The sequence below is a fragment of the Orcinus orca genome, chromosome 14, assembly GCF_937001465.1.
Source record: "Orcinus orca chromosome 14, mOrcOrc1.1, whole genome shotgun sequence".
Classification (NCBI taxonomy): Eukaryota; Metazoa; Chordata; class Mammalia; order Artiodactyla; family Delphinidae; genus Orcinus; species Orcinus orca.
This window is the reverse complement of record NC_064572.1, coordinates 78,388,413-78,407,432: the sequence shown is the minus strand read 5'-3', so window position 1 is coordinate 78,407,432 and position 19,020 is coordinate 78,388,413. Positions and strand designations below refer to the sequence as shown.

Below are 19,020 nucleotides of genomic sequence, written 5' to 3'. Positions count from 1 at the left end.
GGAGCATCAGAGATGTGCATTATAGTTCCTACTAGCTCCCGAGATTCATTTACCTTCTACGTAACCTACGCTTTTTGGATACTTTACTATGGAAACAATATCTACACAGCAGGAATGGGAATGGATGAGAGTATAATGCCAGATGTATGTATTTGTCTATTTGGAAAGAAATTCCAGTTTTATGTAGCATCTCTGTCAGCCTTAGGTGTAATTAGTGTTGCTTCTGGAGCCTTGATAAATCTGTCTGTTGGCAGAGTGGTATTGCTCTGGAAAGTCATGGAATAAGTTGGTTAGACTAAAAGTATATTACACGCTATTCATTTTTGCTAAAGTTAGTCATGTAGAGGCAAATTTTTTTTAAAAAGTAATTTCCAGTTTCATTCAGAAAATAATATTAAGAGAGCATTCAGATCCATTTGTATCGTATCCATAATGACGAAGTCATACTTGGTAATATAGGAATAAATGTTAAAATGTTCAAAGATTATGAAGGAACTATTTGAAAACTTTTAGCATTTCTGTTTGACTTAAAAAAAACCTTTTCATTTGTCTGCTGTAATTCCCCATCTTTTTATGCACGTTTCCCACCTCTTCTACTGGGTCATAACATACATTAATCATAGTTATTTTAAAGTCTCTGTATGATAGTTCCAACTTGTGGGCATCTCTGTGTCTGGGCCTGTTGACTGTTTAACTCTTGACAGTGGGTGTGTTTTCTTACTTTTTTGGTGTTTCTAATTGAATGCTAGACATTGTATAAAAGCATCAGTAGAGACTGACATAAATAATATTTATGTTTAGTAATGGGCCTGCCACTCTTCTGTTGGGCTGTTGGTGTGAGGAGTTGAACCAGTTGTATTAGTAGTTGACTTGGGTTTGCGTTTTATCATTTCAATAACCAGTAAGGCCTCAGATTCTCTAGCAGTGGACAGTGACTGCTCTGTTCCTAGTGTGAATCAGGAGGGGGTTTTCAGTGCTCCTGCTCTATCCTCAGCCCTTAGCAGGCCCTGCTTTGTGGCGGGGGGCCTTTCTTTGCACTGTTGCCCTCTCCCAGCAGTGAGTGGATGGCTGTTGCTTGTTACTTGGTGCAAGGCTTCGGGGGTGGGGAGCAGGGTTTTTGGTTTGGGTTTTTTCCCTGGTTCTCTTACTCCTGCCTCAGTCATAGGTAGTCCCCATGCACCTGAACCCTCGGAAGTGGGGCTTTCTCAGTGTTCTCATCTCCCTCTTCCTCACCCCATTTGCAGATAGCCTTTTCCTTCTCAGTTCAAGGTCTAGAACTGGGGTTGGTAAACTTTTGCTGCCAAGGACCAGATAGTAGTTATCCTCACGGGCCTTGTGGTCTCTATTGCAGCATCTTTAACTCTGCTGTTGCAGCATGAAAGCAGCTGTGGACAATCCATACATGAATGGACGTGACTGTGTTCCAGTCAAACTTTATTTATAAAAACAGGTGGTGGGCCAGATTTGGCCTGCAGGCTCTGGCTTGTTGACCCCTGGTCTAGAGCTCCGGAGGGTTTCTTGCTTTCTCCCTGCCCCTTGCACCTCTTGTCCTCTATACCCTGTGGCAACCAAATTTCGCCTTGCATCCATGGGGGGCTTTAGGAGTGAGCAAGTTTCCTGCACTTCCCTCAGCAGCAAGATGCTTCTGTTTTGTAGTAGTGCAGAAACCTGGGCATGAGTGGATTTTCTGCCCCCTCCTCGGTGATTGGTAACCTTTGCCTGTGACAGGAGGGCTAGAGGATTCCCTGTCCATCCCCACACAGTAGACAGTTTTTGCCTCAGGTAAAAGAAGGGTCACCAGGGTTCAGGTGGATCTCCTACCCCTTCCCTTCAACAAATGGCTTTTGCTTTGTAGGTGAGTAGGGTCCGGCGCATAGGCAGTTTTCATTCATGTCTTCCATAGGCAGCTAATCAGCAGCTGTTTACCCGTGATGGGCCCGCAGTGTGCGTGGGTTTCCTTAGGGACTCCTGCCCCACCCTCAAACCTTGACAGGCCTAGCACATCTGTGCCATAGAAGGTGGCTCTCTGATCTCTTTCACTGCCCTCAATTATTCATCTCAAAGGCCCAGTGGAAACCCATGGAAAAGAGCTGGGGAGTAGGTATGGACCGCCCTTGTGTTGAGACTCCCAGGGATTCTATACTGCTAGTTCACACTTGGCCTTTAATGGTTGATTTCAGCTTCGGTTGTTCTTGTACCAGCTTTTGTGGCTGCCATCACCAGAGAGAAACAGTTCACGTGTCCTTTCTTTCCTTAGAAGAGCTTGTAACGCTTTGGAATTCAGTTCACCTGGTTGGACATGGCAGTTGTAAAATGTAGTGACCTCAGGTCTCTGATGAGCTCAGAAAATTGATGATGTAGGTTAACTAGCTTTTTCTTACCATCAGGGCAGGACTGATGTTCTCTGGTGGCTTTCTGCATTCTAAGTGGAGTTAGAACTTCACCATTGCACTTTAATAACTTCATAATCACTGAAGTTGATAATAATCAAGAAGCTGTTAAATTAAAAAGAACAATTCACCTATAGTCAACACTAATATTAAAATGTTAGTGTATCATATTTTCATTGATTTCAGTATAGTTTGCAGCTGCAGTGTCACTATTGTCATGCAATAAATGTCTTGTGTAGAGTGGGTAATTACTGCTCTGCTCTTTCTTGGATCCTCTAGACTTCCTTCCCATAGAGCACCTCTCTTTCCTTTGAAGTGGTCTGAGGTACAGGCTTCTAAATGCTTAACAGCTGCTGGGCCAGCTGTTTAAAGAATCCCCTGAAGTTCTCTTTAAAAATATACACTTCTGGAAAGTTTCTGAGTCTGGACTTGTGGCAAAGGAATCTGCATCATTAACAAGCCCTTCAGGTGACTTGGAGAGCAGCATTCTTTGAAATTCACTGGCCTGGGCAAATGTACCATAGTTCCCGAAACTGGTCTCTCTCAAGCAACTAGTGGTGTCATTTTTTGTTTAAATGTAAGATTGTATTGTTGCTGAAGACACGCAACACATTTGCACCACTGAAGTGCTAATCTGGAGTAGAAGTACCATGCAAACCTGGATAATGCAGACAGCAGAGCTTGGTTTTAAGTACCTAATGAAGAGGGACTGATGAAGTAGACAATGGTGGGGCCAGACAGTCATTACAATCACGTTGTTGAAATACATTTGGTCTGTGAGGTGTCAATGATATATATAGCTGAGTGATAATAGCAGATTACAAAATAATTCCATATTTGTTATAAAACATACACACAGAAGAACAGAAGAAAATGTTGATGGTAGTTATCTACCATTCTTGGTAGTGGTTGTTTTCCTATAATTGCATTTTTAATTTTAAAAATTTCAGTGAACATGTGTTACTTCCACAAAGATATATGTTAGTGGCCTTGTTATGTTTATTAGATCCCTCCTTCCCATCTTTTCTTCCTCCTTATTTCATTATAACATATGAAAGTCATTTCTTTAGTTAAAGACAACTACAACGTTTTTGTGAACATAAAAGCAAATATTCTTAAATTTTTTTCATGTTTCATTTTGGTGGGATGGGGATAGGGCGTAGATAGAAGAGGAGGGATATAATTATGAAACTGTGGAACTTATTTCTATTTTACATCTGCAGTGTCCAGTTTGGTTACCATTTAGTCACATGTAACTTTAAAATGACATAAAAGTTCACTTTCTTAGTTTGTTTTATTAAATACATTTCAAGTGCTCAGTAGTCACACATGACTAGCGGCTGCCATATTGGACAGTGCAGGTATAGGACATTTCCATCATCACAGGAAGTTCTGTTGGGCAGTACTGACCTAGACCATAGTATATTTGTCTGTTGGCTAGTAAAATTACTTAAACAAGTCATGCTGTTCTAAAAATTAATATATGTCTAATTAGAGTAACTGACCAAGCTTCCTTATCTAGCTTTCAAAATTAAAAACAATTAAGGAATATACTTAGTAAGCAAATATATATATGTGTGTGTATGTATATATATATTTTAAGGGATATTTAGCAGATTGGTTCTATAAAACTCTTAAGTACCAAAATTATTTTGTTTTTATATGATGATACATGATTATCATCTAATTCTACTTCTTAAACTTAATTTTTCTTTAAAATTACTCTCTACAAAATAGCATCTGTATGAAGTAATTCATTGCAACATCTTGTGGTAATAAAAGGTTAGCAACAAGCTATCAAATGCGGGACTGGTTAAATAAATAGTACATTCAAACATTGTACTTAAAAGAATAGATTTCTTTCAAAAGTGGTTTGAGGACCTCTAAGGGTCCCTGAAGTCTTTTCAGGGGGTCTGTTTTTCTAATACTACTAAGATCTTGTTTTCCCTTTTCACTGTGTGGCTCTTGGGTCTGGGGGTAAAACTGCTTGGTGCCTTAGCATCTTCACCTCTACAGACTCACAGCAGAAAACAAAAGCATTGCACTTAAGAATGTCCTAGATGAAGCAATGAAAAATATGAATTTTATTGAATTGTGACTTTGCGTGTACTTAGAAAAATATTCTTTGTGAAGAAATGGGAAGGTGTATACTAAAGTAACAGTGATTGTTTTGAAAAATAGCACTTCTGTGGTTATATGAGTTTTGAGCTAAGCTAGCTATTAAGCTATTGTTTTCCCCTATAAAACACTCCTTTTATTTGAAAGAATGACTGACAAACTATGGTTATTTAGACTGGTGTTTAATAGGCATTTTCTGAAAAATGAAAGAAGTGTGTCACTTCAAGGAAAACAACTGACGGTATTTGTTGCCAATGAGAAAATTTGAGCTTTGAAGTGAAAATTAGAATTTTGGAAAACCTGTATCTACAATGATGATCTTGATAACATCCCAGTACTTAAAAAGACTTTTCTGATGAGATAGATGATGATAACTTTTTTTGATGTTGTGTAGTGAAATGTGTCAACATTTAGATCTACATAACTCAGTGAGTCAGTATTTTTCAAATGACAGGTTTGTAATGCTATAAAATGTATCTGTAAAAGACCCATTCAAAGTAGAAGATAGAACAATGGGTTTTAATGTAATAGAGTATCAAGAATTCATTGATAGTTTCAGATTTCATATCCCAACTAACCTTTACGAAACTACCACTTGTCAAGTTTCAGAGAAAAATATCTACAATTATTTGAAAAGGCTATTAAAATATGCCTTCCTTTTCTGACTACATATCTGTGTGAAGGTAGATTTTCTTCATTTACTTTAGCCAAAACATCACATCACAACTGATTCAGTACAGAAGCAGATATGAGAATCCAGCTGTCTTCTATTAAGCCACTCTCAAGACTTACAAAACTGTAAAAACAATACCACTCTTCTTACTAATTTTTTTGGGGGAAGATATAGTTATTTACATATAACTTAGTTTATAATATAAAATATTTAACTGTATTTTAACATTAAAATTGTTAAAATGTGATGAGCTTATTGTCATTTTAGAATACATTAATACATAGTTTTAAAACCCAGTTTTAGTTTCTAATATGGTAAACACTAATAGATACAACCTACATTATAAATAAAAGCTTTTTGGAATTTCCAGTTATTTTTAAGAGTATAAAGGGTTCCTGATATCAAAATGTTTGAGAAACACTAGAATAAAACAGTCTCCAAGCTACATTGTCAGGAAAAGTACAGATCAGTATGATTGTAAGTTAGCATTTGTGTGAAAAAGGATATAAATGGGATTCTTATTTTTTTGTATATATGTAAAACTCTTCTGGAAGGTTATAAAGGAATTAAGTGTTGGTTTGTTCAATGCGGAAGGAATGAAAGGTAAATTCTTTACTCTAAACCCTTTTGAACTAATTTGAATTTTAAACCAGATGAATGAATTACTGATTTAAAAAAGAAGAAGAAGAAATTAAAACATTCCTACCAGCTATATTACAAATTTCAGGGAATCTAAGTCTGTTATGAGAAGTTGGAGCATGTTTGGAGTAATGGTTATTTTTCTGGCCAATTGCTTTTTCTTATTTTATTTGAGAAGAAAATGAAACTTGCTTATTTTAGGGGTAAAAAATTTCATTTAATGTCCAATCCAAATACATTCATGGTGAAATTATGTAAATCAAATAGGTAGCAGTTTCCACAATGGGACCCAAAGTATACTGAACTTAAGTTTTAAGGAGGAACAATTCGATTAGTTTTGTTACTAACAGGTATTTCTAGGTTTCTAGTAAAGAGCATGGATTTATTTTAGAAGACTATTATAATTTGTAGTCTGTCATTTAAGAGGTTTTGAATAAGTGCTGCATGTAATGTGGAAGTAAAAAAGCTAAGTAAACGTTCTGACATTTGATTCAGTACAAAAAGTACTTTTTAATACTTATAACCTTTGTGGCTTTGGGAAGTCTTGAAAAGAATAACTAAGGAATTCAATTTTATTTATTCTGTCTGCTATGAAGTGTGGCTTTTGATCAATGTTCATACTTTTAACTTTTAGATAGATAAAGTATCCTTTTATGAAAAAGGAAAATTATTTTAATGCAAAAACTCTTCAGATTTTCTTTTTTCATATCATACTTCTAAAATTTATTTCTTTGAATGTTGAAATATCATTTCCAGAGTTCTTCGAAGCAGTTTAGAGAAAGATATTACATGTGATTCTGTTCGTTATAGTGAAAAGTTTGTCCATAATGTTGAACTGTTTTCCCCAATTTTTTTAGTTAACAAAGAATGCCTTTAATAATATTAATAGGTTTTTCTGAAGTATTAAACAAATAGGTAGTTAATTCATAAAGGAGTTTACTCTTGCTACTTGCATGTGCATGTGTAATAGTTGACATTTTTCTAAGCACACGTTATTTTCTTTGATTCTCAGCACATCTTGGAAATAGCACAATTAGTGTTTTTCTTATTTTTTATATGTATGGAAATTGAAATTCAGAGGGCTAAATGAATTGTCATATAACCTTGTTAAATGATAAAATAGCAATTCAGATTTAAGCAAGGCTAGATTAGATTTAGATTTAAACAACTTTAGATTTAAGCAAGGCTGTCCTAAGTACAAAAAAAAAGCACTTATCTATACCTACTATGCTCGGGTTCTGTGGTCTGCACTAGAGATGTAAAGATAAGACACAGATCTTGCCCTCTAGGGGCTGAAAGTTTAGTGACAGAGACTACCCAGTGGAGAAGTGAGTAAGTGTGGTGGTGCCCTGTTGAAGGGCCGTATATCTCAGTTTTGAGGAAGTGAAACAGATCTTGAAGGATGAGTAGGAGAAGTTAGCCAGGGTGAGTATGGTTGAGGGTGGTGATAAAAGGCGTCAGGTAGAAGATACAGTGAAGGAGGCCTAAGCAGCATACGGACATTGTTTGGGAACTGTTAGTAGTTCCATGTGATGCCTGTGCTGGGCTACATGGGAGAATGAGCAGGATGTGAAAGCAGAGAGGTGGATAGTGGCCTAAACTGGAAGTCTGAACTTTCTTCTAAAAGTTTCAGGGTGCTAAAAATTGATTATAAACAGTTGGAAGGACTGAGTTTGAACAAGGTTAGAGTCTTAATTCTTGGGCTTATTAGCTGTAGGACTATAATCAGTTGACCAAATATTTCTGAGCCCCAGTTGCCTCAGATGTTAAATGGAAATAATGTTCAATTTATTGCAGTAGGAGGACTAAGAAAAAGAAATGTTTTAAAAAAAAAGGCACCAAGTGTGCACCAAACCTGTATGTAAGACTCAGTAATGAAAGATGAATTAAAAGTAAGGACAGTTCACTGCACATATCTAAGCTTCTAAGTAGAACTGAAAAAAATGAATTAAATTTTATTTTAAAATATTATTGGACTATTTGGACATTTCTAAAACAGCTTAGCTGAAACGGTTTTATAATTTCAATGTTTAAATTTAATATTTAGGAGTCTTTCAACGTGGTGTTTCTTTATATACTTGTTTGAACAATCCAGACTTTGTGTATATGATGTGGTTGTCAGATGATGAGGCTGTCATGAGATAGCCCTTGTGTAGAATCAGTTTTGTTTGTGTGATGTTTTGTGCCATGCCCATTCCCCCAACTCCCTGGCCCAGGAATGAATTCATAGCTGGAAGACCTGGATCTGTCATTCTAATTTTAGGCAAATCCTTGCCCATTTGTGTGTTTCTTCAACATTAAAATGGTACTTAATTAATTTAGCTTTAGGGAATAAAAGGAAATAGTACATGGATACGTTTTTGTAAAACACAGTATCTTAGTCTGCTTGGGCTGCCATAACAAAATACTACAGACTGAGTGGTTTAAACAATGGATATTTATTTCTCACCATTCTGGAGGCTGGGAAGTCCAAGATTAAGGTGTCAGCTGATGTGGTTCCTGATGAGAGCTCTCTTCCTGGCTTGTAGACAGCCATCCTCTTGCAGTGTGCTCACATGGCCTTTCCTCTGAGTGTGCTTTGGGGGAGAGGAAGGAGAGGAAGGGGAAAAGAATGAGCCCCTTGGTGTCTTTTCTCATAAGGACACTAATCCTGTAGGATAAGGGCTCTACTCTTATGACCTCATTTAGCCTTAATTACTTCCTTACTCTAAATAGAGCTGCACTGGTTAGGGTTTTAACATAGGGATTTGTGTGTGGGGACACACACACTCACATTCATTCCACAACGTGCAGTTAAATTGGAAGTGTTCTCTTTTGATGGCTTTATGACATGGTATTTGGTAACAATGAGTTAAATGCCAGTCATGTATTATATTTATTTTAACTGCTCTCCAGAGCTGCAGATGTATATGGACCATTTGAGTCCTGCTTTCTAGCCAATAGGTTTATAATTGGCTAGCTACAGGAGTGGTACAACCAAGTTAGTATCAACTTAGAATATTACTGTGCCTAAGGTAATTCTAACATGTCAACAGCCATTCTCATAGTATATTAAGCCTATATCACTTCCTTGAATTTCCCCCCCTATTGCAAGCCCAAATATAGTTTGATTCCCATAGTAAATGTCTATAGTTTAGTGGTGATTTAAAAAATCATATCATTTATCTTAAGTGTAAATTCACCCTTTTACTTGTTAACAGAGCAAAGCCTTTTAACTGACATGGGAAGGTTACACACATTTTAAAGGCAGCTAAATCAAACCTCAGTTTTGCATAGCAGATATTGGAATAGAGATAGAAATCTTAACTAAACTTCAGGATATAAGCCTCCTCTTTTTCTTTATTGTGAATTTCAGTGTGAACTTTGATTGAGTTCTAAGTCTGTTTGCATTTTAGATTGTGCCGGAAGATCTTTATACCTGGTTTCCTGGAATGATCACATTTATGTTCTTTTTCACAGGCCAGCCCTCCAGATCTCTATATTGAAAGATTTAATATAGCTCTTGGACAGTATATGGGAGCATTGCAGAGCATTGTGCCTCTTTTCATATATATGGTAAGTTAGAGCTGTTTCCCCTTTCCAAATACCTCTGTTTATTGGTCTAAGTGCAGATAGATGCAGAAAGTTAAGCATATTCTATTTTTCCTTTACTATGTATTATGTTAGAAATGGAAATTAATCTATTTCAGCAATGTTCATAGTGTTGGCATAGAAGACTTATTTAGCCTTTCAGTGTTTAAAAATTTCATAAATACCATTGCTGAAACAGACAGTTAGGCATTAATAATCAGCAGTCACCCAATTAACATTTTGTTTCTGCCATATGGAAGATACTGTGCTTGGAAAATAAAGATATATCAGAAAGATTTCTTACCTTCAGAAAATAGAGAGTTAAGACATGTATCTACAAACATAATGTATAATAAATGCCAAGGAAGTAACTCCATAAAAAGTAGAACAGTAAAGTTTGCTTTCATTCTGTTAATCTCTTTCACTTGGAAAATTATGCCATGAGTACGTCTTGTAGTCTGTTGACTATGTTGAAGTGTCGCCGCCCTGTCCCCCACCCCCCCACCCCCGCCTTTTAAATATATAAGCTATAGGATCTTAATGTTAGTGTTCCTGTTGAACAGGAAGAGCCCTTAGAAACCATTGTCCCACTTTCTCTTTGTTGATTAGATTAGGGAATGGGTTGTTTAGGTTGATCCTACAACCTAAACCTAGAGAATGGGTTGTAGCCTAGAGATAAACTATGTGTGTAATACCAATCTTCAGAATGATTTATTCTCCATAAGATATGCTTTAGTGAAAAAAACAGAACATTGGGAGGAATTTGTGTCATCAGTGGGAGACTACTATTTAAATAATTTATGGAGGATATTTACCGTAGAAAAATACGCAGTTAAAAATAATGACATGTCAAAAACCCTGCAGTAAGTAGGCATAGAGGGAACTTTCCTCAACATAATAAAGGCCATATATGACAAACCCACAGCCAACATCGTCCTCAATGGTGAAAAACTGAAAGCATTTCCACTAAGATCAGGAACAAGACAAGGTTGCCCACTCTCACCACTCTTATTCAACATAGTTTTGGAAGTTTTAGCCACAGCAATCAGAGAAGAAAAGGAAATAAAAGGAATCCAAACCGGAAAAGAAGAAGTAAAGCTGTCACTGCTTGCAGATGACATGATACTATACATAGAGAATCCTAAAGATGCTACCAGAAAACTACTAGAGCTAATCAATGAATCTGGTAAAGAAGCAGGATACAAAATTAATGCACAGAAATCTCTGGCATTCCTATACACTAATGATGAAAAATCTGAAAGTGAAATCAAGAAAACACTCCCATTTACCATTGCAACAAAAATAATAAAATATCTAGGAATAAACCTACCTAAGGAGACGAAAGACCTGTATGCAGAAAATTATAAGACACTGATGAAAGAAATTAAAGATGATACAAATAGATGGAGAGATATACCATGTTCTTGGATTGGAAGAATCAACATTGTGAAAATGACTCTACTACCCAAAGCAATCTACACATTCAATGCAATCCCTATCAAACTACCACTGGCGTTTTTCACAGAACTATAACAAAAAAATTCACAATTTGTATGGAAACACAAAAGACCCCGAATAGCCAAAGCAATCTTGAGAACGAAAAACAGAGCTGGAGGAATCAGGCTCCCTGACTTCAGACTATACTACAAAGCTACAGTAATCAAGACAGTATGGTACTGGCACAGAAAGAGAAAGATCAGTGGAACAGGATAGAAAGCCCAGAGATAAACCCACGCACATATGGTCACCTTATCTTTGATAAAGGAAGCAGGAATGTACAGTGGAGAAAGGACAGCCTCTTCAATAAGTGGTGCTGGGAAAACTGGACAGGTACATGTAAAAGTATGAGATTAGATCACTCCCTAACACCATACACAAAAATAGGTCAAAATGGATTAAAGAACTAAATGTGAGGCCAGAAACTATCAAACTCTTGGAGGAAAACATAGGCAGAACACTCTGTGACATAAATCACAGCAAGATCCTTTTTGACCCACCTCCTAGAGAAATGGAAATAAAAACAAAAATAAACAAATGGGACCTAATGAAACTTCAAAGCTTTTGCACAGCAAAGGAAACCACAAACAAGACCAAAAGACAACCCTCAGAATGGGAGAAAATATTTGCAAATGAAGCAACTGACAAAGGGTTAATCTCCAAAATTTATAAGCAGTTCATGCAGCTCAATAACAAAAAAACAAACAACCCAATCCAAAAATGGGCAGAAGACCTAAATAGACATTTCTCCAAAGAAAATATACAGACTGCCAACAAACACATGAAAGAATGCTCAACATCATTAATCATTAGAGAAATGCAAATCAAAACTACAATGAGATATCATCTCACACCAGTCAGAATGGCCATCCTCAAAAAATCTAGAAACAATAAATGCTGGAGAGGGTGTGGAGAAAAGGGAACGCTCTTGCACTGCTGGTGGGAATGTGAATTGGTACAGCCACTATGGAGAACAGTATGGAGGTTCCTTAAAAAACTACAAATGGATTTGAACTACCATATGACCCAGCAATCCCACTACTGGGCATATACCCTGGGAAAACCATAATTCAAAAAGAGTCATGTACCAAAATGTTCATTGCAGCTCTATTTACAATAGCCCGGAGATGGAAACAACCTAAGTGTCCATCATCGGATGAATGGATAAAGAAGATGTGGCACATATATACAATGGAGTATTATTCAGCCATAAAAAGAAACGAAATTGAGCTATTTGTAATGAGATGGATAGACCTAGAGTCTGTCATACAGAGTGAAGTAAGTAAGAAAGAGAAAGACAAATACCGTGTGCTAACACATATATATATAGAATTTAAGAGAGAAAAAAAATGTCATGAAGAACCTAGGGGTAAGACAGGAATAAAGACACAGACCTACTGGAGAACGGACTTGAGGATATGGGGAGGGGCAAGGGTGAGCTGTGACAAAGCAAGAGAGTGGCATGGACATATATACACTACCAAACGTAAAATAGATAGCTAGTGGGAAGCAGCCACATAGCACAGGGAGATCAGCTCGGTGCTTTGTGACCACCTAGAGGGGTGGGATAGGGAGGGTGGGAGGGAGGGAGACCCAAGAGGAAGAGAGATGGGAACATATGTATATGTATTCACTTTGTTATAAAGCAGAAACTAACACACCATTAAATAAATAAATAAATAAATCCACTCATGCTGCAAAAAAATAATAATGACATGTCTGTATGTTATTTTGGAGAGAATCTTTTCAACATACAATGTTAGGTGAAAAAGCAAGATGTAAAGCAGTGTGTGTTATAGTTCATTAGCAAGTGTTTTCTTCATTTTAGAGGAGAAAAAAGCATATCCAAAAAAATGTAAGAATATTTTAGAAAGAATATACAAAAGTTTTCACAGTGCAGAATGGGGCCTTTGGGAATGCGACAGAAGGTCTGCTTGGGAGACTCCTTTTTATTGCATACCCTTTTGCGTGGTTTTATTTTGTAATTATGTGCATGTTTTTTATATATATATATATATATATTTGGCTGCTTTGGGTCTTCATTGCTGCACGTGGGCTTTCTCTAGTTGCGGCGAGAGGGGGCTACTCTTCATTGTGGTGCATGGGCTTCTCATTGCAGTGGCTTCTCTTGTTGTGGAGCACATGCTGTAGGCGCGTGGGCTTCAGTATTTGCAGCACGTGGGCTCAGTAGTTGCAGCACATGGGCTCTAGGGTGCGGACTCAGTAGTTGTGATTCATGGGCTTAGTTGCTCTACGGCATGTGGGATCTTCCCAGACCACGAAATGAACCTGTGTCCCCTACATTGGCAGGCAGATTCTTAACCACTGCACCACCAGGGAAGTCCCTTATGATTTTTTTAGAGAGAAAAAAACATGTTAAGAATTGAGAGAATCAGTGAGCCAACTTATTGACATTCATTCCTCTTTGTATTTTCCACTCCTGTGCATTGAGTTAACATTTAAACATGAACAAATTCAATCTTTTTTACTTGCCAATCATTCTAATTAGGATGCTTTTGGCTGCAAGAAACAGAAAACCTGATTCAAAGTGATTTGTAAATGAGAAAGGTATTATCTCTTGTAATAAAACTCCAGAAATACGGCAGTTTCTGGGTTGGTTGAATCCGTGGTTCAACAGTGTTACCAAAGTCTCAGCTTGTTTTTTGTCTCTTTGCTTTACACATCTGTTTCATCTTGTTCTCCTCATGGTTGTAAGATGATTTTTACTCAAGCCTAGGTTTCCCTTAGTCTGATTGGGTTACCTTGGATCACTTGTCTACCTTTGAACCAAAGACCATCCATCCCTAAGGAATGCCATAAGCTGAATGACTTAGACTAACCATTAAAGGGAAATGTAGGGGAGTCAACCAGTGCATGCCCACTGCATGCTTTCAGCCTAGATCATTGATAAATAGGGTACCTTTCACTAGTGTTTCCTGGTGTTGCCTTTAGCTGATGATGTAGTCATTTAAAAGGGCATATTAAGTGCCTGTCATACAATATGGTCCATTGAATCCCTGTCTAGTTAATGTTGAGTATCTTCCCATGTTCTTTTGTATGATTTATAGCATTTTATCTTTATGTGCTTTTAACCCCATGCTAGGAAGACTATAACTAATAGTGGCAGGGCTTTTGTTTTCTGATGTTGGGTTTTTATGTTTTAATTGATGCCTTTATGAATTGTTTCCTAAAATAATTTATTTTTTACTGCTTCAGTTCATTAGACTAATCATTTCTCTCTAATTGATGCACTGAAAAATAACTTATTTTCTTTTTCAGAATAAGTTTTACATCGAAACCAAGCTTAACAGAGACTTAAAAGATGACCTTATAAAGCTGTTTACGGAACATGTTGCAGAAAAGCACATTTACAGCCTAATGCGTAAGTAATTAATCTTACGGGGATGACATAACAGTAGCAGTGTTTTGGGGGTTTTTTTTTGAATCAAAGAGCATTGGCATCTAAACCCCAATGTTGATGTCTTCTGAATCTTGTAGTGATCATAAAGCCCAATTCTATACAGAGAGACACTGAGGAATTGAAAATGTGACATGAAGATCACCCAGTGAGCTGGGAGCAGCCAGGTCATTGGACAGTGCCTTCATATCTGGCATGATACTTGCTGCCTTTTTTTTCCTCTGACATTGGGGGAAATATTAAGGAGTTCACCCGTAACTTTGTTACTGGTAATTCTAGAAGGAGTGTAATGTTAATATCTTTGAAATGGTAGCACAGTATCCTCTCAGTTTACTTATTTGTACTAAAAAAAAAGGTAGATGACAATTAAGCTTGTGAGAAAGTAAATCCTAAGTTAAATAAAGCATATGAGAATTAAACATATGTAAAGTACCTAGCACCTGTTAAATGCTCAATAAGTATTTTCTTCCCTCTCTCAAGCTACTTCTCCCTCAAATTCCCATTTTCTTTTCCTTAAAAGGGGAGTTCAACTGGAAAATTTTACTTTTAAAGTCTTTTCCTACAATGAATTTTAAGTGGAGAGGATTTTAGTGAAATGTTATACCTTCTTAACCTTACCTTTTGTTACTGAATGTGATTATTTTTCAGTTAATTCATCCCAAATTAATTTATGTACATTTTACGTATAACTTAACCTGTGAATTTATCATTTCCTTATAGCTATCAAATTTGACATAGGTGGTTATAGTTATGTAGAAGTTGTTTGCAAATGTATATATTTGACCACATAATGAATGTGTGATTGAACATAAAGAGTTAGTGGAAACAACACTTACTGAAAACCAAACGATCGGTCAAAAAGTAGGAGGAAGATGGATTAATAGAGATAGATAGGGTTTGGGGTACATGTTGAAATTAGAGAGAACCTTGAGTAGAATAGCCTCTAAGAACCTAAAATTTAGAATTTCAATTTTTAAACATGACATTTTAAAATACGATTTTTCTGCAATGCCTAGCATTGCAAATGTAATTCACGTTGCATGTTTGAAACTACAGAAATCATTGTTGGCCAAGTGAGATGGTGTTTCCATTTTTTAAAAGGTGGGGATAGAAGAAAACAACTTATATAATTTTACAAGCTGGCTTAGATGAAAATTATGCCAAGTTTCATGGGTATTTGGTTAGTAAATTACGGGTCTTTGAGAGATGAATTTAAAATGAGCCGTTTTGAGTCAGTAGTATCTGTCATATTCATTAAATGATGGAGTTCGTTTATATATGTTTTGTCTAGAGGAAGTATTTGTATCCATTTAACATATTTTAATAATATTTTTGTGTGACCATAGATAACCTAAAAGAAAACTGACTCTGTTGTCATGTTTAGTCAGGGTCACATGGTTAGACAGTGTGATCTCTTGCCTTTACCTTTAGTAAGAAAAAGTACCTGCAGTTGTAGCATTTGGGAAAGTGAGTTTCTGACTCTGATCTCAGTTACTAGAATTACTAATAACATGTCTTTCAGAAAAATTCCAAGAGCCTCATATATGGGTGATTTGGGGGAAAGGGAAATGATTGAGGGAGTTAGAGAATATTTCATTCCCCAAATGTAAATCTTTTGAATCGTGAAGTTAATGGGAAGTATTTATAGCTCACTCACTAAGTACCATGAATACGGTTGCTTTTAGAAAGCTTTACTTATTTTCAGAACCTCCATCAATTGAATCATTTCCGTTCGTGTTTCAACAGATACGCACATACCTACTTGTTAGGTTGAGCTCTACTGCACTGGATTAAAAAAAAAAATCTTTAGTGTACAACTACTTGGTTTGCCCTCTTGGGCTGTTCTTTTCTTGCCCTTGTTTACCCTTCAGTCTTTGGGAGAAATAGTGATAGAAAGTGAAACCTTGACAATCAATAAAGTGTTGTATCATTTTTACAACCCATTTCCTCTCTATTTCAGCTTTACTTTTAGAAGCCCAGTCAACACCATTTCAGGTCACACCTTCAACTATGGCAAATATTGTGAAAGGCCTGTACACTCTCAGACCAGGTAAACATTCATCATTTCTTTAGGGGTTGGACTTGTTTGTTTGTTTATGGCACTTCCAGCCCTATCTGCGAGAGGATAGTGTTTCTTTGTGTTTTCTGAGGTCTAATGGTATTTGGATTTGTTATAGCAAAAAAATTGAGTATATACTCATCATTGTGAAATGTAAACTCAGGACCTCACTTGGAAATCTTTCTATGCTAGTGAAAACCAACTAGTTTGGGGAATACAAAAATAGTTTGTAGGAGACACTTTAGATAAAGTCGAATCTTATGTCTGGCATTAATCTCTTTTTTTGTTGTGAGGTTCTTCTTCACTTCTACCCCACATTGCAAATATGCACGGGCATACACATTCACAACTCCATCTTGTTAGGCCTATTATATAACTTACAAGGAATCTAGAAGTGTTGGTAAAGTTACAGTCATTTCATAAGGATAGTTTGAGGAGAAAGATAGAATAGCAGAACCAAAAATCAAAGATCACTGTATTCAAAGGCATGGTTTGTAAATTATCTTAATGTATCTGTCTTATAATAAAAACATTGTGGGACTTCCCTGGTGGTGCAATGGTTGGGAATCCGCCTGCCAGTGCAGGGGACACGGGTTTGAGCCCTGGTCCGGGAAAATTCCACATGCCGCAGAGCAACTGGGCCCTTGTGCCACAACTACTGAGCCTGTGTTCTAGAGCCTGCGAGCCACAACTACTGAGCCCTCATGCCACAATTACTGAAGCCCACGCACCTAGAGCCTGTGCTCCACAACAAGAGAGGCCACCGCAATGAGAAGCCCGCTCACTGCAATGAAGAGTAGCCCCTGCTCGACGCAACTAGAGAAAAGCCCGCACACAGCAGTGAAGACCCAACGCAGCCAAAAATAAATAAATTAAAAAAAAAAAAAAACCCATTGTGAATTTAAAGGACTCTCAAGATGCTTTTGTATGTATCTTTCTGTTTTTAACCCAGAGCCTCAGACTTAGCATAGTTGTCTAGCCAATTAAAAAATGTCCATAGGAGAGAGATTGCAGAAGTTCAGGGTAGAAAATCATTTTTCAGTGTAGAAACTTAAGGTTTGCTTTTTTGACAGCAATTATCTTTTTATGAAAGTCTTTTGTCATTTGAGGATTGAATGAAATAAAACGTGATCTAAAGAGCTTAACATAGTACCTGATAATGTAATGAGCATGCTAATATTAACTGTTGTTACTACTATTCAGTTGGGTCCAGTGGTTATTTTATTTTAATTAATTGATGTCTGAATAGTTTACTTACTTAATTTAAAAGGTATATCAGAATTTAGCTTGCTAAAATGGAAACCAGTTTAAAACTGATACTAGGGGTAGACTGTGATACCCAGAAGTACCATCTTTCTCAGGCTACTTTCAGCAGTTAGTGACTTCTAGAGTAGTCAAATGTAATGTTACTTAAATTTGGATCAGTTCTTGCTCTGTTCTTCATAATTTTTAGACAAATTATTCCTATAATTATTTATATAAAGTAGCAAAAATGTTGCATGTGTCCAATAAACTGATATATTTCTTTTTCCAGTTTCTTAGAATTTTGAATTTCATTTTACTAAATGTGATGAAAATAGCTCATGAGTTTTTCTTTTAGTGCTGGGTTATGAATGATTTTTTTCTTTTGGAAGACATCCAAATACAGTATGACAGATTTCTAAATTCTCCCTCCCAAGTGGGCAGCTTTATCAGCTCTGGCTTTTATCATAAGTAACAAAACTGCAGAATAAAACTAGTCATTAAGGGTAGAAAAACTTATAGATGCTTCTTTATCTAAATGCTATTTTTATCCAGGTTTGAGCTCTTGTAATAGGTTTCATACTACTTGTGAGGAGAATTCTGTATTTGAGAACTGTCCTTTTGAAAAGGTGAATTTTATCACAGACTAACCTTTTGCTGTCCTAGCTGTTTTCTGAGATACTATTAAACATGCTTTGACGTTTACTTGTCTTGCCCGGGCCCATTGTGTTCCTAGTTTGTTAAAGCAGATTTATTCACCTGACAGATTATGGTTAAACTATTTTAAAAGTTGAATTTTAAATGTAAAAGTTTCTTTCATTGCAGTAGTTCTTAAGTGCTGATTTTTATATAATGAATGCATCTGAATCACCCAAAAGAGTTTGTTAAACTGTAGATTCCTGGGCCCTAATCCTTGGAGATTCTGATAACATCTATTATTTAGATGTGTTTCTACCTAGTCTTTAGAAGCTCAGTCTAGGAATAGTTCCCATCATCCCATGCTGCACTTCTTCATTTAACACATGCACTTTTCATTGTTTCTTTATCTTTATTTTATGCCTGGTGTTCCATAAAATGTCAAACTGGTTTGACTCCTTGCCAACTCTGACTGATGGGTTAGTGGTTCCCCAGGGCACTGAGTTGAGACTCTTTCTAGAGCCATATTTGAACTGAGCTTGAAGGAGGGACACTATTGAGAACATTTTGACATGAATTTGTACAAAGGGTGAGTGGATTGGCCTTGGTGGTGTTTGTGGTGTTGGTTTTTTTTTTCCCCCATCTCTAATTTAGCTATTCTTTTGGGCATTTTTTTTTTAACTTGCCAATGACCCAGCATTGCATAGCATTAAATGTGTTTTTTTCAGATTTAGAATTATTTACTTAGATTACAGTTTTTAAAATGAGCATGCTGGAT

The 19,020-nt window shown here is 36.6% G+C and overlaps 1 protein-coding gene across 2 annotated transcripts in view; it reads left to right on the top strand.

Moving 5' to 3' along the window:
• CACUL1 (CDK2 associated cullin domain 1) overlaps positions 1-19,020 on the top strand; it is a 77,748-nt gene that overhangs the window by 39,810 nt on the left and 18,918 nt on the right. For both annotated transcript variants that reach the window (XM_049697431.1, XM_004265782.3), the window contains exons 4-6: positions 9,280-9,375; positions 14,167-14,269; positions 16,266-16,355. In XM_049697431.1, coding sequence (XP_049553388.1) covers positions 9,280-9,375; positions 14,167-14,269; positions 16,266-16,355 — 289 coding nt within the window. The remainder of the gene's footprint in view (positions 1-9,279; positions 9,376-14,166; positions 14,270-16,265; positions 16,356-19,020) is intronic.